General features: G+C 45.7%; 4 protein-coding genes across 6 annotated transcripts; 2 read left to right on the forward strand and 2 right to left on the reverse strand.

Annotated features, from left to right (window-relative positions):
- The first annotated feature begins 218 nt into the window (after positions 1-218).
- CG14302 (uncharacterized protein) lies at positions 219-572 on the forward strand. The gene is made up of 2 exons (NM_142492.4): positions 219-250; positions 324-572. Exons 1-2 carry the CDS (start codon positions 244-246, stop codon positions 530-532), a joined length of 216 nt encoding a protein of 71 aa, NP_650749.2. The 5' UTR covers positions 219-243; the 3' UTR covers positions 533-572.
- A 71-nt stretch (positions 573-643) lies between these two features.
- On the reverse strand, positions 644-11132 carry Mekk1. Of its 2 annotated transcripts, none has more exons than NM_169833.2 (7): positions 10539-11132; positions 5936-6136; positions 4645-5426; positions 4068-4581; positions 1292-4007; positions 967-1146; positions 644-902 (listed from the first exon to the last, which is right to left on the reverse strand). In NM_169833.2, the coding sequence occupies exons 1-7, from the start codon at positions 10772-10774 to the stop codon at positions 816-818; spliced, it is 4716 nt and encodes a 1571-aa protein (NP_732373.1). In that variant the 5' UTR covers positions 10775-11132; the 3' UTR covers positions 644-815. The 2 variants fall into 2 exon arrangements, with proteins under 2 accessions (NP_732373.1, NP_650750.4); NM_142493.3 differs by lacking the exon at positions 10539-11132 and adding an exon at positions 6835-7634.
- Positions 11133-11600: 468 nt separating this feature from the next.
- On the reverse strand, positions 11601-13579 carry PGS1 (Phosphatidylglycerophosphate synthase 1). Its single transcript, NM_142494.3, has 2 exons — positions 12267-13579; positions 11601-12208 (listed from the first exon to the last, which is right to left on the reverse strand). The coding sequence occupies exons 1-2, from the start codon at positions 13329-13331 to the stop codon at positions 11789-11791; spliced, it is 1485 nt and encodes a 494-aa protein (NP_650751.3). The 5' UTR covers positions 13332-13579; the 3' UTR covers positions 11601-11788.
- Positions 13580-13907: 328 nt separating this feature from the next.
- gwl (greatwall) lies at positions 13908-17898 on the forward strand. 2 transcript variants are annotated; one of them, NM_080121.4, is made up of 6 exons: positions 13908-14259; positions 14775-15608; positions 15669-15827; positions 15899-16027; positions 16204-17206; positions 17277-17898. In NM_080121.4, exons 1-6 carry the CDS (start codon positions 14110-14112, stop codon positions 17540-17542), a joined length of 2541 nt encoding a protein of 846 aa, NP_524860.2. In that variant the 5' UTR covers positions 13908-14109; the 3' UTR covers positions 17543-17898. The 2 variants fall into 2 exon arrangements, with proteins under 2 accessions (NP_524860.2, NP_001262713.1); NM_001275784.1 differs by lacking the exon at positions 15899-16027.
- Positions 17899-17969: the final 71 nt, after the last annotated feature.

Raw genomic sequence — 17969 nt, forward strand, 5'->3', positions numbered from 1 at the left:
AAGAATAGATAAGTCGTCTTCCGCTTGAAACAGTCATGAAAATCCGAGCTGCGCACTTCTTAATATCCAAGTGGTAAATACGATAACAAATAAATAAATAAATAATGATAAGCCAATGCCAGATAAATAGTGTTTTAATAAATTAATTAAATAAAATACCAATGGATACCCATGGCCAAGTGGTTCTCCATAAAAGGCCCTGGCCGTTCTGGGCACTTCAACAGTCTCTAAAACGCCGTCAACATGAAATGTAAGTACCGTACAAGGAGTAACCGCCAACGCAATCCGTGGACCATTCGAGTAACCGGCTCAATTCGTTGCAGTCTTCAACCTGCTGTTTAGCCTCTGTCTGGCCTTCATGCTGTGCACCTCGTGGGTGTCGGCTTTCTCCAGTCTTGCCACCCCGGAGCCAACTCCGCCAACTGGTGCTCCCGTCGATGGTACGACTAGCACGGGATTCTCTGGTCCGCCGCAGGCTGAGACCACAAATGCCACGCCAGAAACGTCGACCATCTATCCCATTTACGGATAGTCATCATCGATTGATGAATTAAAAACTGAATCGCAAATATATTAAAATACGTGTAATTTTCACTTGCATCGAATGAATTGTGGGGGTTACGGTACGGAAAGGCATTTGATTATTTTATACGGGTTATATATTGTCCAACATAAAACCAGACGAGGGCATTCAAATAATCGACATTCACATAAATTAGACACTAAACAAAATCCACACCGATGTACATATGCATCATATGTAGGGGTGCGCCTAAAAAAAACCGCAAGCTAGTTAAGTAGACACCACGTTGCACCTAGCTGCTGCTGGTCGCCACATTTCGCCGGAAAGAGCCTCGCACCTGCATCTGCAACTGCTCACTGCTGCACTCGTCTCGACCGTACTGCACATGGAAACGAAAATCAATTAGCAACATTTGGCAGCGAGCTAACCACAGGCATACGCACCTTGCAGAAATTGTGCTCCAACAGTTCCACTGCCGTTAAACGCCTCTTGGGATCGTGCTGCAGACAATGATCGATGAAGTCGTGACCCTCCTGGGATAGGCTCTCCGGTGCCTGCGGCTTCTCGCCCATGCCCACTTTGAACATGATCTGGAAGTTGGAATCAAACTGGGCCCAAGGACGCTGTAAAGAAACCATAAATATATATTAAATGTTAAACATTTCAAAATTTCACCCAAAGAAAAGCACTAATAATCCAACATTGTGAAATGGACTGTATACCCCGCCCCATACATCGAATTGCTTATCTACAATGCGAAGCACTCACCTTGCCCGAGGCCATCTCGACAACCACACAGCCCACCGACCAGATATCGGCCGCCCTGCCATGGCCATCGCTGTTGGTCTTTGTGAAAACCTCCGGCGCCATATAGGCCTGCGTGCCTACATAGCCCTGCAGCTCACCGGGCACAGTGGTGTGCGCTTGGATCTTCACTGCTGATCCGAAATCGCCCAGTTTTAGGCTGTTGCTGCCGTCCACGAGGAATATGTTAGCAGTCTTGATGTCGCGATGCACAATGCCATGCTTGTGCAGCTCAGACACGCCCGACAACAGCTGGGCGGTGAAACGTCGCGTAAGCGCCTCCGGCAGATTACCAGTCAGCTCCACCAGTGACTCGAGGGTGCCCTCAGAGCACAGCTCCATGAAAATAAGCAGCTCTTCGCGGTGCACCTCGATGCCATAGTAACGCACCAGGTTTTTGTGCTTTATTCCTTCCAAGATCTTTAGCTCTTCGGCCACATTCTTGAGTGCTCGCGTCTCTCCCGGCTGGATTGCGATCTCTTTCATGGCCATCAGCTCTCCCGTGTTATTGTTCACCGCCGTGTATACCTTGCCGAATCGTCCCTGGCCGATCTTAATGCCACGATGCCAGCGGAAATGAACGCTACGCGCCCTTATATGCACCTTGTCGCTGGAATTAAGAGACTTGACCTGCCCAATCAACCTTCGTTCGCGTAGCCCGTCCTCTAGATCCATATCCAAACGGTTGACGGCATCTCTAACACGTTCCTGCCGCAAGGCCAGCGGTGTACTTTCGAGGCTGCTCTTTCCGGGAGATGCTGGAGTCGGCGGCGTCTGGGGCACCAGCAGACGCAGCTCGCCGTTGGCACTCCTTTGGCACGGAGTGTCAACATAGTCTGAACTGTCAACGGGACTGTACGAAGTTCCTGACACATCCTCCTTTAAACTGAACTGCGGATGAAGTAACTTGTTGTACGGTGGCGACTGTAGTGGCGGCGTATTCGGATTAAGGACCATGCCAGCGGACATTGGAGTCCGTGTTGGTGTCCGGGAACGCGAGGTGGCCGGCGATGAAGTCTTGCGAGTGCGCGGCGAAGCCTTTTTCTTGGCGACCTTTTCGGGTTCCGAGGTGATGCCAATCACGTGCGAAATACAGCGATCCATTTGCTGCTTTAGCGCCTCAAACTCGTCATCGTCCAAGTGCTGGGTGATTTGTGGATCACAGGCAAGAATCAGAAACTCCAGACCCTGGGAGGCCCAACGGGGACGCATTCCTCGTCCACGTTCGCAACGCTCCATTACAAAATGCATCCACATCTTAGCGTAAGCGATAATTCCTAAGGCAAGATCTACTGTGTGAGCACCGCTGTCCTTTTGGTCCATAATCTTCTGCTCGAACAACCGAATGACGTCCTTGTGATATTCAAATCCAAATTTGTATCCCTGATGCAAAATCTCTCGAGTGCGCGACAGCACAGCCTGTTTGTCTTGCTCATCCAAATCTCGCATGTTGCTCAAACAGCACCGTTTTTGCACTCCTTCAATTATTGCCGTCAACTTGTTGCGCACTTGCAGAACGTCCTGCTGCAAGAGCTTGAACGCCGCCTTTACGTCCGAACAGATGAAGTCATGCTGCTGGTTGGCCACGTCATGTTCATAATGCTCGCGATGAAAATCCGTCGTCTCGACGTCGCGACAAAAGGTTTTGGCAAAGAAGAGCACCTTAATGGAGCGCTCCCGTTCGACTGTGAGCAGCGATTGTGTCTCTCTGCAAATGGTTAGCAGCTGCCATTTAACCTCCTCGTTGTCGTCGGTATCGGCGGTGCCATCGATCTGTTGATCTAGCTCAACGGTGCGCTTCACCAGGCGTTCGGAAATGCTCCGCAAAAGTTTGCTGATTATGCCACAGAATTTTTGAGATGCTAACGTGTGCATGCCCTTTATCATGGGACTGATAAGCTTGGTAAACATCCATTCCTTCTCAAGGACGGACTTCTGGTTGCCTTCCGGAACGGCAACCAGCACTAGTTGATCGATGTACTCCAAATACAGCTCGAAAGTCTTTCGCACCGTAGCATCGTAGTGGTTTAAAATGCTAATATAACTGCCCAGTTCCGCCTCATTCTCCACCAGCGCCGTGGTTATGTGCCGCTGGTATCGCTCCCGATGGGTCAAGGCTAGGGTCAAGCCCTCCCTAAGCTCCTTCATCAACTGTTCCAGGCTCAGTGGATTGGGTCGAACGGGTCTGGTTTCGAGACGCATGCGCAAGAACTCATGCATGAACTGCAACGGAATTCCGCTCAGAAATACAAAGGTGGGAATGTACGACGGCAGGTTTATGGATTGTGCCTCCTCGCTCCAGTAGCCGTAGGTGCGCAGCTCCACAACCTGTTCGCGGCTGATTTCAGGATCTAGCCTTGGTACGTCCTCTTCAATGGACTCTGCATCCGACTCGTAATCGAAGTCTTCAGCTCCGGGTTTTTCCAGAGCTATGTGCGCCTTGTACAATGCCACGTTGTGCAGCTTGTGTAGAAAAGCCAGCGACTTGGCCAGTCCTCGACTTTTGAGCACATTTTCAATGAACTTGCGATACAGCCCAGTGGATTGCTCTCCTGTCCCATTGCTGCTGCACGTACCCAATGGCTCGACACTGAAAATGTTGATGTCGTGCATGGATCCCTTACGCATATGGCTGTGAGAGCACTCGCTGGACCACTGGCTTACCTCCGTGGAGGTGGATCTGAAGGAAAATGTATATTATTTCTTTTCTTCAATTTTGTACTACTTCGTATATACTTACTCATTGCTACTTGATGTCTCGCCTGGCACGTGGGTGGCGTCGTTTAACATGAATTGCACTTTGTGGCACGGTGTCACACCCTTTCGCGAGGCTGATCCGGCCATACTGGGCGGCTTTGATGAATCCATTGAGTTAACAGCCGAATCATCGTTCTCTACACCCGATGCTGATGAACTACCGCTGTCGGTGGCGATGTAGGAGGAAGTGCACACGGGCCAAGAGAACTTCTCATCCTGCAGTCTTGCCAGAATTTTTCCTAAAATACTGAGCTTCAACTTGTTCTGCTTGGTAATGTTATACCATAAGCACATGGACTTGATGCGCCCTACAAAGCTCTGTGATTTGTAAATGGGATGCAGGGCGCCCATGGCCTGTGAGGAAGGGTAGAGTGCCTCTGCAGCTTCCAGGCGCGTCAGCATACCCTCCACTTCTCGCAGCGCCAACTCCTGATGATCCATGCAATCCTTGCAGTACAGCGACATGCATCCTTGGCACATCTTGCTGGGCAGTGGAGCTGGAGAATAGATTTAAATAATAAATAATAAGGGGTTTACTTTTGAAGAATGGTTTCACATACAGCTGGCATTAGAATTGCTATCGGAATGAGTGCCACTATCCAAGCTTATCAGACTCGGCTCGCGGCGATAACGCGGCTGGAACTTGTAGTTTATAATGTGGGTGAGCAGATCGGAGACTCCCTGACGCGCTTCGAAAAGGTACTTGTCCTGCTGCTCCACAGTTCGGTCTGCTTGCCAGGCCTGTAGCTCTAGCCAGATGAGATCCTTCAGCTCAGTCTGCCAGGTGTGCTCCTCCTGTGATAGTTTGGCGTCCTGTCGATCTACGCTACCGAGCTTAATTAGATTGGCAAACGTTTCGTGGAAGTCCTTTCTTTTCCCCAACCCAGGTGTTGCTCTTCCATCACTCCTTAGCATTCCAGCGGGAAGTTGGGCAGCGAAAGCCAACGGCGGCGCCGAGGAGCGATACCCAATGGGACGTGAGGACACGCAGCGATAGCGATTGCAGCTCTCCACCACCTTGGAAGCAATTCGCAGTGGAATCGGCGCCATTGCCTCCGAATTGAGCGGCATGATCTGGTCCAGAGACTCCAGCGGATGAGCTGTCTCGTGGAAGCTGTTACCTCGTGGAGCAGCCACCGCCGTTGTGGCCAACGAGTTCTTCATCTCACGTTCCGAGTCGCGAAGGAGTGACTGCAGCCGCTTGTCCGTCCGCTTGCTCTCATCGTTGACAAACATCTCGTTGAGCAGGGCGCAGTCCATAGTGTTGCGCCGCAGGACGCGGGATCTGGCCGTCCTGGTCTTTTTGGGGGTGCCACCCACACTGGCCGGTAAGTCTGCGGAACTGAGAAAAAGCGTTTAGAAAGTGGTCGCTAATATAAAAAAAAGCGGATACCATTAACAACACAGGAGATCTGCATTTTTTTATTATAATAAAAAGACTACTGTTATTTGCATATTCTTGAGGTTACACCCTGAAATTCTATATATTTCTGGATATTAATTTCCAAATAATTATCTGAGATTTTTGTAATTTATATTAAAATCAAATTTTAAACTGTGTAAAATGGGCAATTCTTGAAACATATTTATTTGTAAATGGATATTAAATACTTCAAGGTTATTTAAAATTATTTCCATTTTCTAATAACAGTGATTACGAAAATGACATCAGCCATAGAGATGGCACTATCAGATGCGGCATATGGTAGCATATGGTCATTTGGTGAGTTTGCGTTCGTCACTATTCCCGATCACGTACCTAGCACGGACGCAAACCCTTATCGCGGCCATCCTGATGCCTTATCCATATGGAGCACACCGCATTTACTGATTGACTGTACTGATACTCACGCTGTCACATTGACCACCTTCTGTTTGCGTTCCCAGTCGCGGTTCTTGATTTTGAGCCTGGTACGTGGCGGAGTAGTGCCGAAGGCCTCATAGTGCGCCGCCAGCTCATCTTCGGGAGGCATGTCCTCCTCCAAAGCACCAATCCGATTTCGAGTCATCTGCACTGGACGCGAAGGCGTCTGCTTCACACGGTACTCAACTCTAAAAGATCAAAAAAAAAAAGAGTAGATGATGACGTTAAATATAGTATAGTATATTTGCATTAATCTAGGGGCTTGTCCTAATTGTTTCGCTAATTGCAACGGCGGACAAGTGCCGCTTAATCGCCGATAACCCAGATAAATATACCTACTGCACTCAGAAAAAAGCTTTAGTATTACGGTGTGTAATTTATTGAACAAGGAATTTTTCACTCAATATATTTTACATCTGCGATAAAGTGATTAAATTGCTAAGTTAATGTATATTAATTTTCATATTGTCGCAATATAATATATCTTTTTTTTTAGGACTATATCAATGAGTGTTTGAATCGAGTTTTTAGCGAAATCAATTATCAGTTGATAAATAACAGTTATCCCGAACTAACATTAAAATTTTTTATTTGAACTTTCAACCAAATTTCACGCTGTTCTCCGTGTGCATCACATACAAATTTGTCGGTGTATCCAAGGGAGTGAAAGCGGCAAACTCTGGGGAGGAGGACATCCCTATCTTATCTGACTGCTGCCGGTGTTGCAGACAGCCGCATGTCACGCCTGCGATTATGCCCTAATTTGAGCAGAGGTTTGATTTATTCCCGACCAAAAAAGCCCAAAATTGGCTGGCAATTACTCGTTTGATTGTGGTGTGCAAATCGCGTCACACTTTTCATCAGCCCATTGGCTTGGATCACTCACTTCTTCCGACGCATTTTGCAGACCTCCTCCTGGGCAATCACTGTTTGCGCAGTCCAATAGCTCCAAAACCGGCACTAATCAGCGAGTCGCAGCGAGACGAGAGAGAACCTTGGAGAGTGCAATCCTCTTTTTTACTCTCAACTGGCTGGTTGATAATGCCGCTGTTTTAAACTTTGCTTAATCGCCGCAATCGAGGGCTAGTGTTACTTTCAGAGTCTCCGGTGGGTGCCCGAGCCAGATTTATGCACATCTAATTGCACCGCACCATACACCACTACAACCCACTCTGGGGACAAAAAACAAACAGCGGCGGAACGATCTGAGAGCAAATAAAAAGCGACAGCTCACAATTAAAAGCTGGTAGAGCTGGAGAGAACTTTAGACGCGAGCCAGCGAACGATGACTGGACTGGCCTGGGGGCTGGATGACCGATCCGCGGTATGCGACTGCCGATTCCCTTCTCGGATCGATGGAATCTTTACTGGTGGGGTGGGTTATGGGTTATGCACTATCTCCCACCGTAGTAGTGTGTAGTTTTCTGGCTGGTTTTCTGGTTTATCACGACGAATTGCAAACAGGCGGCAGTAGTTCGCACGCCTCGCACCGAACCCTTTCGAATTTCATAACGCGCAGCACTTGTCGCGGCAGCCAGTCAGTCAATTTATTAGCACTTTTAACAAGAATATTCCCCATCTATTCGCCAATGCGTACAGTATACGGTTTTGTATGTAGCGCAAGCGAGTGTGTGCCGCGGTGCCGACGAAGCGGTGTCGCCCCCAAACCGACTGCTATTCACTGCCAATCGCGGCGAACTGAAAAGAGCGAGCGACGACCGCCCGACCGACGCATCCGATTGTTTACGGCCCTCAGCGGAGAGCAACTAGTGGGTGGCCACTTCAAATCGGGGATGCCGGTTTAGCTATTAAATAGTTATGTTTAACATTTACCAGTGGTCATTTCAGTCAGAAACTACTGGAGTGTGGCACAGAAAGTGTAAAAGTATGCATAACATATTAAATATAAATTGTGAAGCCTACGGTTTACAATAAATACAATACCTGCCACTATAAACTATAGCCATTTGTGTATGGTATCTCAGAGAGAGGAGACGCAATAAGATGAGCAACAGAGGTATGGAAACTAAGAGCACAAGAAAGAGAGACACACCACCGTGATACGGTTTGTTGTGGAACGCAAAGGGGTATTCGATCGTTTCTGGAGCGCATTGCGTTTGTTTGTGGTTCGCAATTGTCTTAGCCGCGAGAATATTTATTATTAATTTATGGCATTTTATTATGTACCCGCTTGTTGGCTAATAAGCAATGTGTTTACTTAAGCTTTTGAGTGTAGGTATTTTTCTACAAACGGTCAGAATATGAAAATCGATTCAAATCAAGTCAATCAACTTCATTGGCTCTATATGAAAATCTTTGGTCACGTGACCAGCGGTGCGTATACTTCATATTTATAGATACACATAAAAGTTGCACATTCGCACCGTGGTCCCCATTTATGTATGAAGCATTGGAAATTCGATGACTAAGCGATCAATTTATCAGATCGACTGATAGGACGAGTTCGTCCAAAACAAAGTGAGTTGTAATAAGAAACAGACAATCAGACACCCAATCAAGATTATTAAATGTAAACAAATGTTAATATGCAACCATAGTTTTTAGTTTTATCTTTCAATGCTTCTTAAAGTAAAGTAAAAAGTTAAAAATGTAAAATAGTAATCAAATGGATTTTGAGAGGTTTTCAATTTTTAAATAAATGGAAATAACAAATCATACACAATCTGTGAATCTCATGTTTATGCTGTTTTCTTCTGTAAACATGGCATTTAAAAACACATTAGAAACTTCTAAAATTAGTGCAAACGGCAGTGGCACGTGTGTGTGTGGGCGCGTGCGTGTGTAATATGCGGAAATGTTTTCTGATATGTGTGTACAATTATGCTTATCAAACATACGAAAGCCCCAAAATTATAACCAACTGAACTGAGGTCTAGAACGTGGAGCAAAAGAGAGAGAGAGAGAAAGATAACCTGCAAGTTCAAGTACAAATACGAATGTTGCAAGAGCGCGAGCTCCCGCTCTCTTCACCAAAGCCAACAACAGTTAGGCCAGAGACCTTCAATCATCGGAATTCCATTCAGTTAGCCAGGTGACAACCACAAAACATTATGGACGGAGATATGAGAAGAAAGCGAATTCGATTTGAAAACAGAATAACGAAAGAGGTTACAAAGCAGAGTGGGCAAACGCACGTATTAAACGCGTTTTAACTTCCAATAGTCTCCCCTCCGTCTCTTCTTCTTCTTCCCTCCCCCCTAAAACAGGTATACCAGCTGAAGAAGAACAAGATTGGCGGCATCAAATGAGAACAATGCTTACAGATGTCCGAACTACCGATTACCCTATAAATGCTGTTTAAACCTTTAAAGTCAAAAACTTTTTCGTAACCTTTCCTAAAGAATCACTGCTTGTATCTTAGCATATACGATGCTTTAATAAAAAAAAAAACATATGTAATATTATATCTATACGTTGCCATTTTTCCAGCGAACCAATCAACTTATCAATTAACAGGTATTAAAATATAGAGACCAACGAAAAAAAGAGCGAGCAGCAGACACATAAATCTCGGCTAATTTCACTTAGTTGCCATAGAAACAGGTGCCAAAAGAAAATGGATGTTTGTCGCAAATTTCCTGCTAACATACGACAATCATGTTTTCCCGCAAAACGATGAACACTCACCTATCCCATAAAAATCAAATCAAAAAAATGAAGTGTATTATGAATAAGCCCCTGCGCATAAGACACAAAAAAAAAAAACAGCGGAAAACGTATCCGTAATTCTCTCAAGGTGAGCGTGTGTATGTGTTATCAGTCCACCGTCAGCGTTATCAGCAAATATCTTGGAAGACTTGAGGCGGCCCCACACAAAAATATGACTATGATAAATGCCGAAATACTACGAAAAACGACGCAGAGCGAATATAACATGCATTATAAAGAAACTTAGTTTTTGTAATGTAATACCTAGCAATTATTGCTTTTTTATTTGAACACATTAAAATCAGTTTAAAATATTTATGAAGGGTGCTCTCTTGTAAGTGAGAAAACTTGTTGATCACTGAAAACAATCGTTACTGTTACATAAAGGAGCGTTTAGACTTCAAGATTTGGTTTCAATCTCAATCTACTAAAATTTCCACAAAAATTTCTAAATATATTACGTGTTCGACGAGTATGCGTTACACAAATGTGATCCAATTTTTGCAGTGCACCTGTGCAGAATTTTAATTGCGCTGCACACAAAGTGTTTAATTTCAGGCAGAATTCGCAATTTGTTGCTGTTCATTTTTTGTGCCTGTCTTGCAGTTCGCTAAATTCTGGGGTTCGTTGAGCCACCCAGGCCAACAACAAGATAACGTGGTCAAAAAACACGTTGTTTACGTTTAAACAATTAAAACTGGTGAAATGCACAGCGAGAGAGAAGAAATGCGAGAGCGAATGAGAGGGAAACCCCGCAAATATGGCTTTGAGAGCAGAGCCGCGACAGAGATATGTTAAAAGAGGGGGAGAGGAAATGGGAAAGAGAGCGCTTGTTAGTTACGTGCCAATGCAGACTTTCTTGTTTCTGTTTGTGTTGGGAAAAGCCCAGCAATTCGAAAACCGCTGGTGTGCTCTGCTCACCTTGCAACATCCTCCTCGACGCTCTGCTCGCGTCGTAATCGTATGGGCGGAATGGGCGGGATGGGTGGTGTGGGTGGCGTTTCAGCTGTAACGGTACTATGATGCCCATTGCCATTCTCCTCCTCCCTTGCCACCTGCTCCTCTGCATTTGTTGTTGCTGCCGGTGTCTTTTGCAAACGCAAACTCTGCTGCAGCGCCAGATAATCAATTGTTCGCACTCTTCGCCTGTTTGACATTTTTGCAAAACTCTGTTTTTTCTGCTTTTGTTATATTCTTGGAATTTGCTGCTCACACGCACACATGCTCAGCCAGCCGCCAGTGCACAAACACTATCGCAATCCAGCACCAACACACACTTGCACTTTAGTAAGCACGCGCCGCGTTTTTATTTTTCTTTTTGTTTTGCCTTTGGCGATAATCAGATTTATTTTAATTTAACTTTCACGGCGAGCAAACACATAACGTTTAACGCGCTCCCGAACTTGGCACGCAGGTAAGCACTTTGTCGTACGTCTTACCGGGCCAAAAAAAGCAGCTAACTAAAGTCTTCGAGCCACTCAAGTCGCCCGGCGTTTTTGAAGAGTGAAAAAAGAGAGAGCTTTAGAGGTGGCAAAGAAGCGATAATCAAACTGGGACTTTTCGTTCAACAATTGGTTAAAAGCTTAAACTTAGCAGAGTATTTCGAAGAGTTAAATTTTTGCTTAGACTTTGCTCTTAAATTTCTTTTAACAAAATTGGTAAACACATTGAGGACATCTGAAAATAATAATTAAACAAATTGCAACTTTTTTCAACAAAGTTCGAAATACATTCTTGAAAATAGCTAAAAACATTGGTCTATCCGATTATTTCTGCCTCTCCAAAGCGGTAAACCATCGTTAGGCGTCCATCACTATTCACAGATGGGCGGGATATTTAATTTTGAACGCATGATTATTATCAGCACCAAAAATTATTAAAACTAAATGAAAGTACATATAGATAGTACAAATATTTATAACATATGCACTTGATTCTAAAATGATGATCCCCCTGGTGATTAGAACACAGCGTGGTATTTTTCCTTCTGCATGCCCTCGATTCTCTTTATTATTTAACAAACTTTAGCGTGTGTACAAAATCAACAATTACCAGCAATAGAAACACTTGCCCAGGGCAAAGATTAAACACGAATTATAAAACTAAATTAACTACCTGGGATATGGGGCTTAACAAAGAACGAAAAAAATTAAACTACTATATCGAAGAGCCTAGAAGAAATTCCTGAATATGCGAACGACGGCCTGGACCCATCGCGGAACGGGTCGTTGGACGATTTCCCGCTCCGCCGTCTGTGACAGATCGTACAGCCGGTCAGCTTCCGCCTGCAGCCGCTGGCTTAGATCCTTATTAGCCGTCACAAGGCACACCTGTGTCTCCAGATCGCGGTTCACCGATCGCTCGCCAAAGTTCGAAGAGCCGATCAGCGTGAGGTTTGGCAGTATTGCCTCTGGCAGGTAGTACCACAGTCCTTTAGCATGGTACGTCCAGCCGGGCTTTTCGTACTCGAAGAAGTTAACGCGGTGGTTTTGCTTCCGGCGGACCAGGCTCTCGTAGAAACTCTTGGCTATCAGTGTGTAGGCAGCCGGAATTCCGCCCGCTGGTCCTTTGGCACCCTGAAAGCCGTTTGCCTGGAAAATGAATTAAATCGGGTTACTATTGGTCAACTAATTACTGATAGCCACTCACATTTGGATGAGCCATCAGTATGCTGCATTGGGCCAGGCACTTGTGCGTGAGCGTGTCCATGTACTCCTGCGTCAGGTTGAAGTACCCGGTGGCCAGTTTCAGCCGTGATCCAGACAAGCAGTTGGAGAGCAGCCGCTTGGTCACCACGCTGTCGTGATGAATGCCGATCTGGCCCATCTCAAGCAGCGGAAAAATCCATGTGTCTGCCTGCGGATTCTGCTCTTTAGTTCGCGCCTGCCGCTGAAACGTCTCCTGCACTAAATCGGAAATACGTTTACGGGCAAGCTGGATAAACTGCTCCTTGGTGCCCTCGTACGGCAGTATTCGCCAGTTGCGGTGCAGTCCCTCGCTGGCATCTGGCGCCACTGCCAAACTAAACTCTTGAACGCGTTCGATGAACTGCGCATAGAAATCCGCCAACGGTTTGTCCTCAATGAGTATGTATCGATCCTGCCGGTTGGTGAAGTAGTCATTGGACAGATTGGCGCCTGATATGATCACGGCATCGTCGAACAGGTAGACCTTCATGTGCTGTAGTCCGAGAAGCTCATTCCACCGTGGCGGTGCTAGTCGCTTTGTCATCCCGCGCAGATCAGGCGTATGGTACAGGGATAGCTGCACCTGGCTCGCAAAGTCGCGGACCAGGGGTAGCAACATGGTCTTGGAGTTGAGGGTTCCCCGCGTGCCGCGTGTAAAGTCCAACAGCACGTTGAGCCTCAGGGCAGACTGTTGCTCCAGGCTGTGACGCAACGTCTGAACCATTGCGTTCTCCAGTTGCCCAGTGCCCAGGTACAAACTGGCCAGCACTATACGGCGTTTGGCCTGACCGATTCGTTGCACCAGCGTTTCGTAGAAGTGCTTTGGCTCGTGGATGACCTGAATTTGATCGCCTCGCAGCGGGAAGCACGGCGCTAGGTTGTGTAACCAACTTAGGCTCTCCAGTGCGGGTGCTCCAGGGAATCCGGTGGCCAGGACACTGGGCGCCTGCTGCAAGCAGCCCAGAAAATCGCCCTGAGCAGCCGGAGAGAGCTCCTGGCTGAAAAGGCGGCGAAGGTATGGCATCATCTTGGCGGGGATTTCTCTGACGGATTGGCAAGCGGATCCTCACTCTGGGCGGCTGCTATTTGATGACAGGGTATGGCGCATTGCTCACTGTCTGTTTGGCTGTATCCGGAACACACTTTCATTCATGGAGTGCTGTTTTATCACAAAAAAAACTTCGAATTTCAGCACGTAAATAAATTCCAGGTGGAACGCAAGTGTTGCAAAGCGAGCTGGGATTCGATAACAATTTATAGCTATCGGGAATTATCGACTGTTCATAATGGTGATGGTGATATGGTGATCCTGCTATGTGTTTCTTAAAAAAAAATAATATTTAAATCAAATTAATAAAAGCCTAACCATTTATCAATAGTTACTAACTGTTACATTTTTAACATTTTTGTGTATATCTACTTTTATATATATGCATAAAGAAATATTTGAATAAATTTACTTGAAATATTCAACCGGTATCTTACTAATATGCATTTCTTTTTGGTAATATTTAATTTTAGTTTAAAAAATCGTTTAATTTTAAACTGCAATAACATCGATGTTGTCAAATTTCTAGAAACATCGATAATACTAAGAATCGAATTAGTTTCACCTCTAGTTCAGGTCATAGAAAATAGACGCGCTGTTTTAAATGTGTGTTTGAAATAAAAATTGTGCAATAAACAAGCTAATAGCATTCAGGTCTATATCGAATTCTATACATTGTATATCTCTGTACGATAATTGTATATATTGTGCGAAACCGCGAGAAAATCGCACTCTGACCGTCGGAAACCTGGAAGATATGGAAAACGCCGATGCGACTTCGCAATCGGATGTCCACATCGACTACAAAACCCCCAAGAAGACCCACTCGCTGATCGACAGTGAGCAGTTGCTGGACAAGATCAACATCCTTACCACCAAGCCGGAGAATCACTCCCAGAATGCCAAGGTACGCGGAGGAATCGCAAACTGGCGATTACCACACGTGGGTGGTTTACAGTTAGCCACGGTTGCTAATCAAGAAAATTTGAAATGCCTCTAAACACAGTGTTTATGTAAATTGATTAAAAAAGGGCAGTACATGTTCAAGAATTAATGAAAAGGTTATGTTTATGTATTATAGGAAAAACGAAAAACATATGTACGTTCAAATGTGATGTTATATAGGATTTCCATTTCAAAAACATTTTTACAGTTCTATTTATCTTCTGTTTTTTTTACATAGCTCCTTTCTTCATTTCCTTTTACTGGCTATTGATGTACATATATCTTCTTTTATCCAATTATATATATACACATATGCTTTTTTAAGATTTTTTATTTTTTATATCTAGAACTGAAGTTTTTCTATGTCTAACTTTAGCTATATTATTTTCCTTTGTTCTGCCTTGGGCTATAAGAATTACCACCACCACTTAGGTCACTTTATTATATAGTAATGGATACATTCGCTTTCTTATACAGCTTCCCACTATCAAGGATTTTGTCATCATTAAGCCAATCAGCCGCGGCGCCTTTGGAAAAGTCTTCCTGGGCTACAAGAACAACGACTCGAAGCGGCTGTTCGCCATCAAGGTGATGCGCAAGTCAGAGATGATCAACAAGAACATGGTGTCCCAGGTAATCACGGAGCGGAATGCCCTGGCCCTCTCCCGCTCTCAGTTCTGTGTCAGTCTCTTCTACTCCCTGCAATCGCTCTCCTACGTCTACCTGGTGATGGAGTACATGGTGGGCGGGGATCTCAAGTCACTGCTGGCCATGTTTGGGTATTTTGACGAGCCCACGGCCCGGTTCTACGTGGCCGAGATGGTGATGGCGCTGCAGTATCTGCATCAGCACGGAATTGTCCACAGAGATATTAAACCGGACAACATGTTGCTCTCCTCCAGTGGCCATGTGAAGCTTACTGATTTTGGGTTGAGCAAAATCGATATGCGAAGAGATCTGGAAATATCAGACCTTATAAACTGCTCACCGAATTTAAACGCCCGCACGCCGGGCCAGCTTTTGTCGCTTACTTCGCACCTGTCTTTTGGGTCAGAGAAGAAACTGAATGACTTCGGTTCTGTTTCAAGTGGACAAAACAACGGAATGGGCTCGGTGGCCACGGGGACATCCCACTTGCTGCAGGCCATCAACAAGCATAGTCTGATAATGGAGCTGTCGGATAGCGAGGGCGACACCTCGCTCAATGATGCAGAGAAGACGAGCGATAGCAAGATATCTGGTGTTTCCCCCTTCTTTTCTGCCGAGGAGGCCAATGAATCCATTACTCATACCTGCACTACAAACGTAAATGTGGGTAAACATATTGCAATTAAAATGGATTTATTCATCTATCATTCTCCGAATCTTCAGCCCCAGGATAGCAGCTCGTCTTGTTCGTTCCACACTTGTAACTCGGCCGACCTGAGCAAGTGCTCACCACCACTGGAGTCAAAGGACGGTGCTGCTGCGGGCAATGCGATCCCCAGCAAGCGGCGCGTGGAATTCGTCTTGGATGCGGCACCCTGTCAGGTAAGTGGCTGGAAATCGGCCAAACCCGTAATCTCTGTATTTATTTGCATAAATGGTTGATTCTCTGAAAGGGCTGCAAGCTGGCCGAGCAAGACAGCAGCAACATGGCCACCAATGATGGCAAACATTTGCCCAAGATAGATAACGCAATCGAGGCTTCGTTTGAGTTTTCCATGGTGCGCAGGCGATCGGTCGACGAGGTGCGTTGGCATGTGCATGTGTGTGTGTCTGTCCATTGTGCGGTTTCCCTTTCTGTATTAAAATACTAGTATTTTATAACTAACTTTACAACTAACCAACATTAAATAGGTTAAAAGATATGTATACCACATATGTAGGTAGTTCAGTTAATAACTACCTCTACTGTTCCCTTTAGCGAAATCGCATCTCAAAGGGGCCGGAGGATTCAGGGGTGTCCAGTCGCAAGGGCGACGACTATTCCAGCTGCCACTTGAATCTGAATAGCGAGAGCACGGCTTCGTCGATTGAGAAGAATGTGGACAACCTAAGCCAATCCAAGGAGGATTTTAGCTGTTCAGATTACTCGCGCAGTTATAACGTGACCAACGGCAACGAGATGAGTGGCATCAACATGAACTCGCCGTTTCGGAATCTGTCCAAGCACTTTAAACGCCCCGACTTCCTGCGCGGCATGAAGCGAAAGATCAATTTGGTCAATCGCTCCGACAACATGTCCAGCATGGATACCGATGGCTGCAGTTCAAGCAATGGAAGTACCAACACCGGACTAACACAGGAAATTGAAATCCTTAATATTGGCAGCAGCACGCCCAAGAAGCGCAAGGCCCGTTCCTCGCCCATCCGTGGTGTGCTAAAGGTGCGCTCTTTATCCGATGACGAAATGCCCATAAATCATTTGCTTGGTCCGGAAGCAAATGTGGCCAACGTGGTCTTCTCTACGCCCGTATCTTCACAGAAGTTGCCACGTCGGGATGGTGGTCTTCTTGGAAAGCTCAAGGCCACTCGGTTCGCTCTTCCGCTGTCCATTGAGAACAAGAAACGGGAGCATGCGACCGCCGATAAGATGTCAGGCATTCAGTACCATCTGAAACTGTCCGACGATCCCACGATGTCGCCTATCAATCATGGAGCCGGCAATCTACCAAAGACGCCGAAAAACGTTAACATCAATACCCCGTTCCGCACACCGAAATCAGTGCGTCGCGGGGCTCGCGTGTCTAATGAGCGCATCTTGGGCACACCTGATTATCTGGCGCCGGAGTTACTGCTGAAGCAAGGTCACGGTCCGGCCGTCGACTGGTGGGCTCTGGGCGTCTGTTTCTACGAGTTCATGACCGGCATTCCACCCTTTAACGACGAGACACCTCAGAAAGTATTTGACAACATTCTGAATAAGAGTGAGTTTTGTTATTTCAAGAGTTTTCTTGCAAATATTATACCTATATTTTTGTTACCAATTCCTCACAGACATCGAATGGCCAGAAGGTGATGAGGCATTATCCGTCGAATCCATGGAGGCTGTGGAACTGCTCCTGACCATGGATCCCAATGAGCGACCGGCCGCAAAGGAAGTGCAACAAATGCGTCACTTTGCTTGCATCGACTGGGAGAATATAGGCAATACCGAGCCCCCATTTGTCCCGACACCAGACAATCCCACTGATACGGGATATTTCGATGCGCGCAACAATCTTCAGCACCTGCAGCTGTCCAATTTTGCCCTAGAAGAATGATTGCCAAGCGGAGCCCGGCTGCCTCCGTGTCAGCGTGCTCGTACCGAGCACTGTATTATCGTTATTTATATTTTCATGTAGCAATACCTAAGAGTAGACCCTTAATGTTCATCTGTTATCGTTCGTGTAGCCCTACGTATTTATATTTTGTTTAAAGTTCATTCAAGTGTATCATTATATTTTCGTGTACATTTAGTGGATTATTACTGTCATGATTGTCGATGATCATGGTCAGTGAAGAGTTTATATACAGGTACTGATGTCGATTTTGTTATTGTAACTACGCTTAAACAAATAGCTTCAAGTATGCACTTTCGAGACATGTATATCAAATAAAGTTATAGTCTACAAGATTTAAAACAAAGTTTCAGTGTTTGGCCCCATGTTTGTATTATGCTAAAAAGTATGTATAAATAAATGTTCACTT

The sequence above is a fragment of the Drosophila melanogaster genome, chromosome 3R, assembly GCF_000001215.4.
Source record: "Drosophila melanogaster chromosome 3R".
Taxonomy (NCBI): Eukaryota; Metazoa; Arthropoda; class Insecta; order Diptera; family Drosophilidae; genus Drosophila; species Drosophila melanogaster.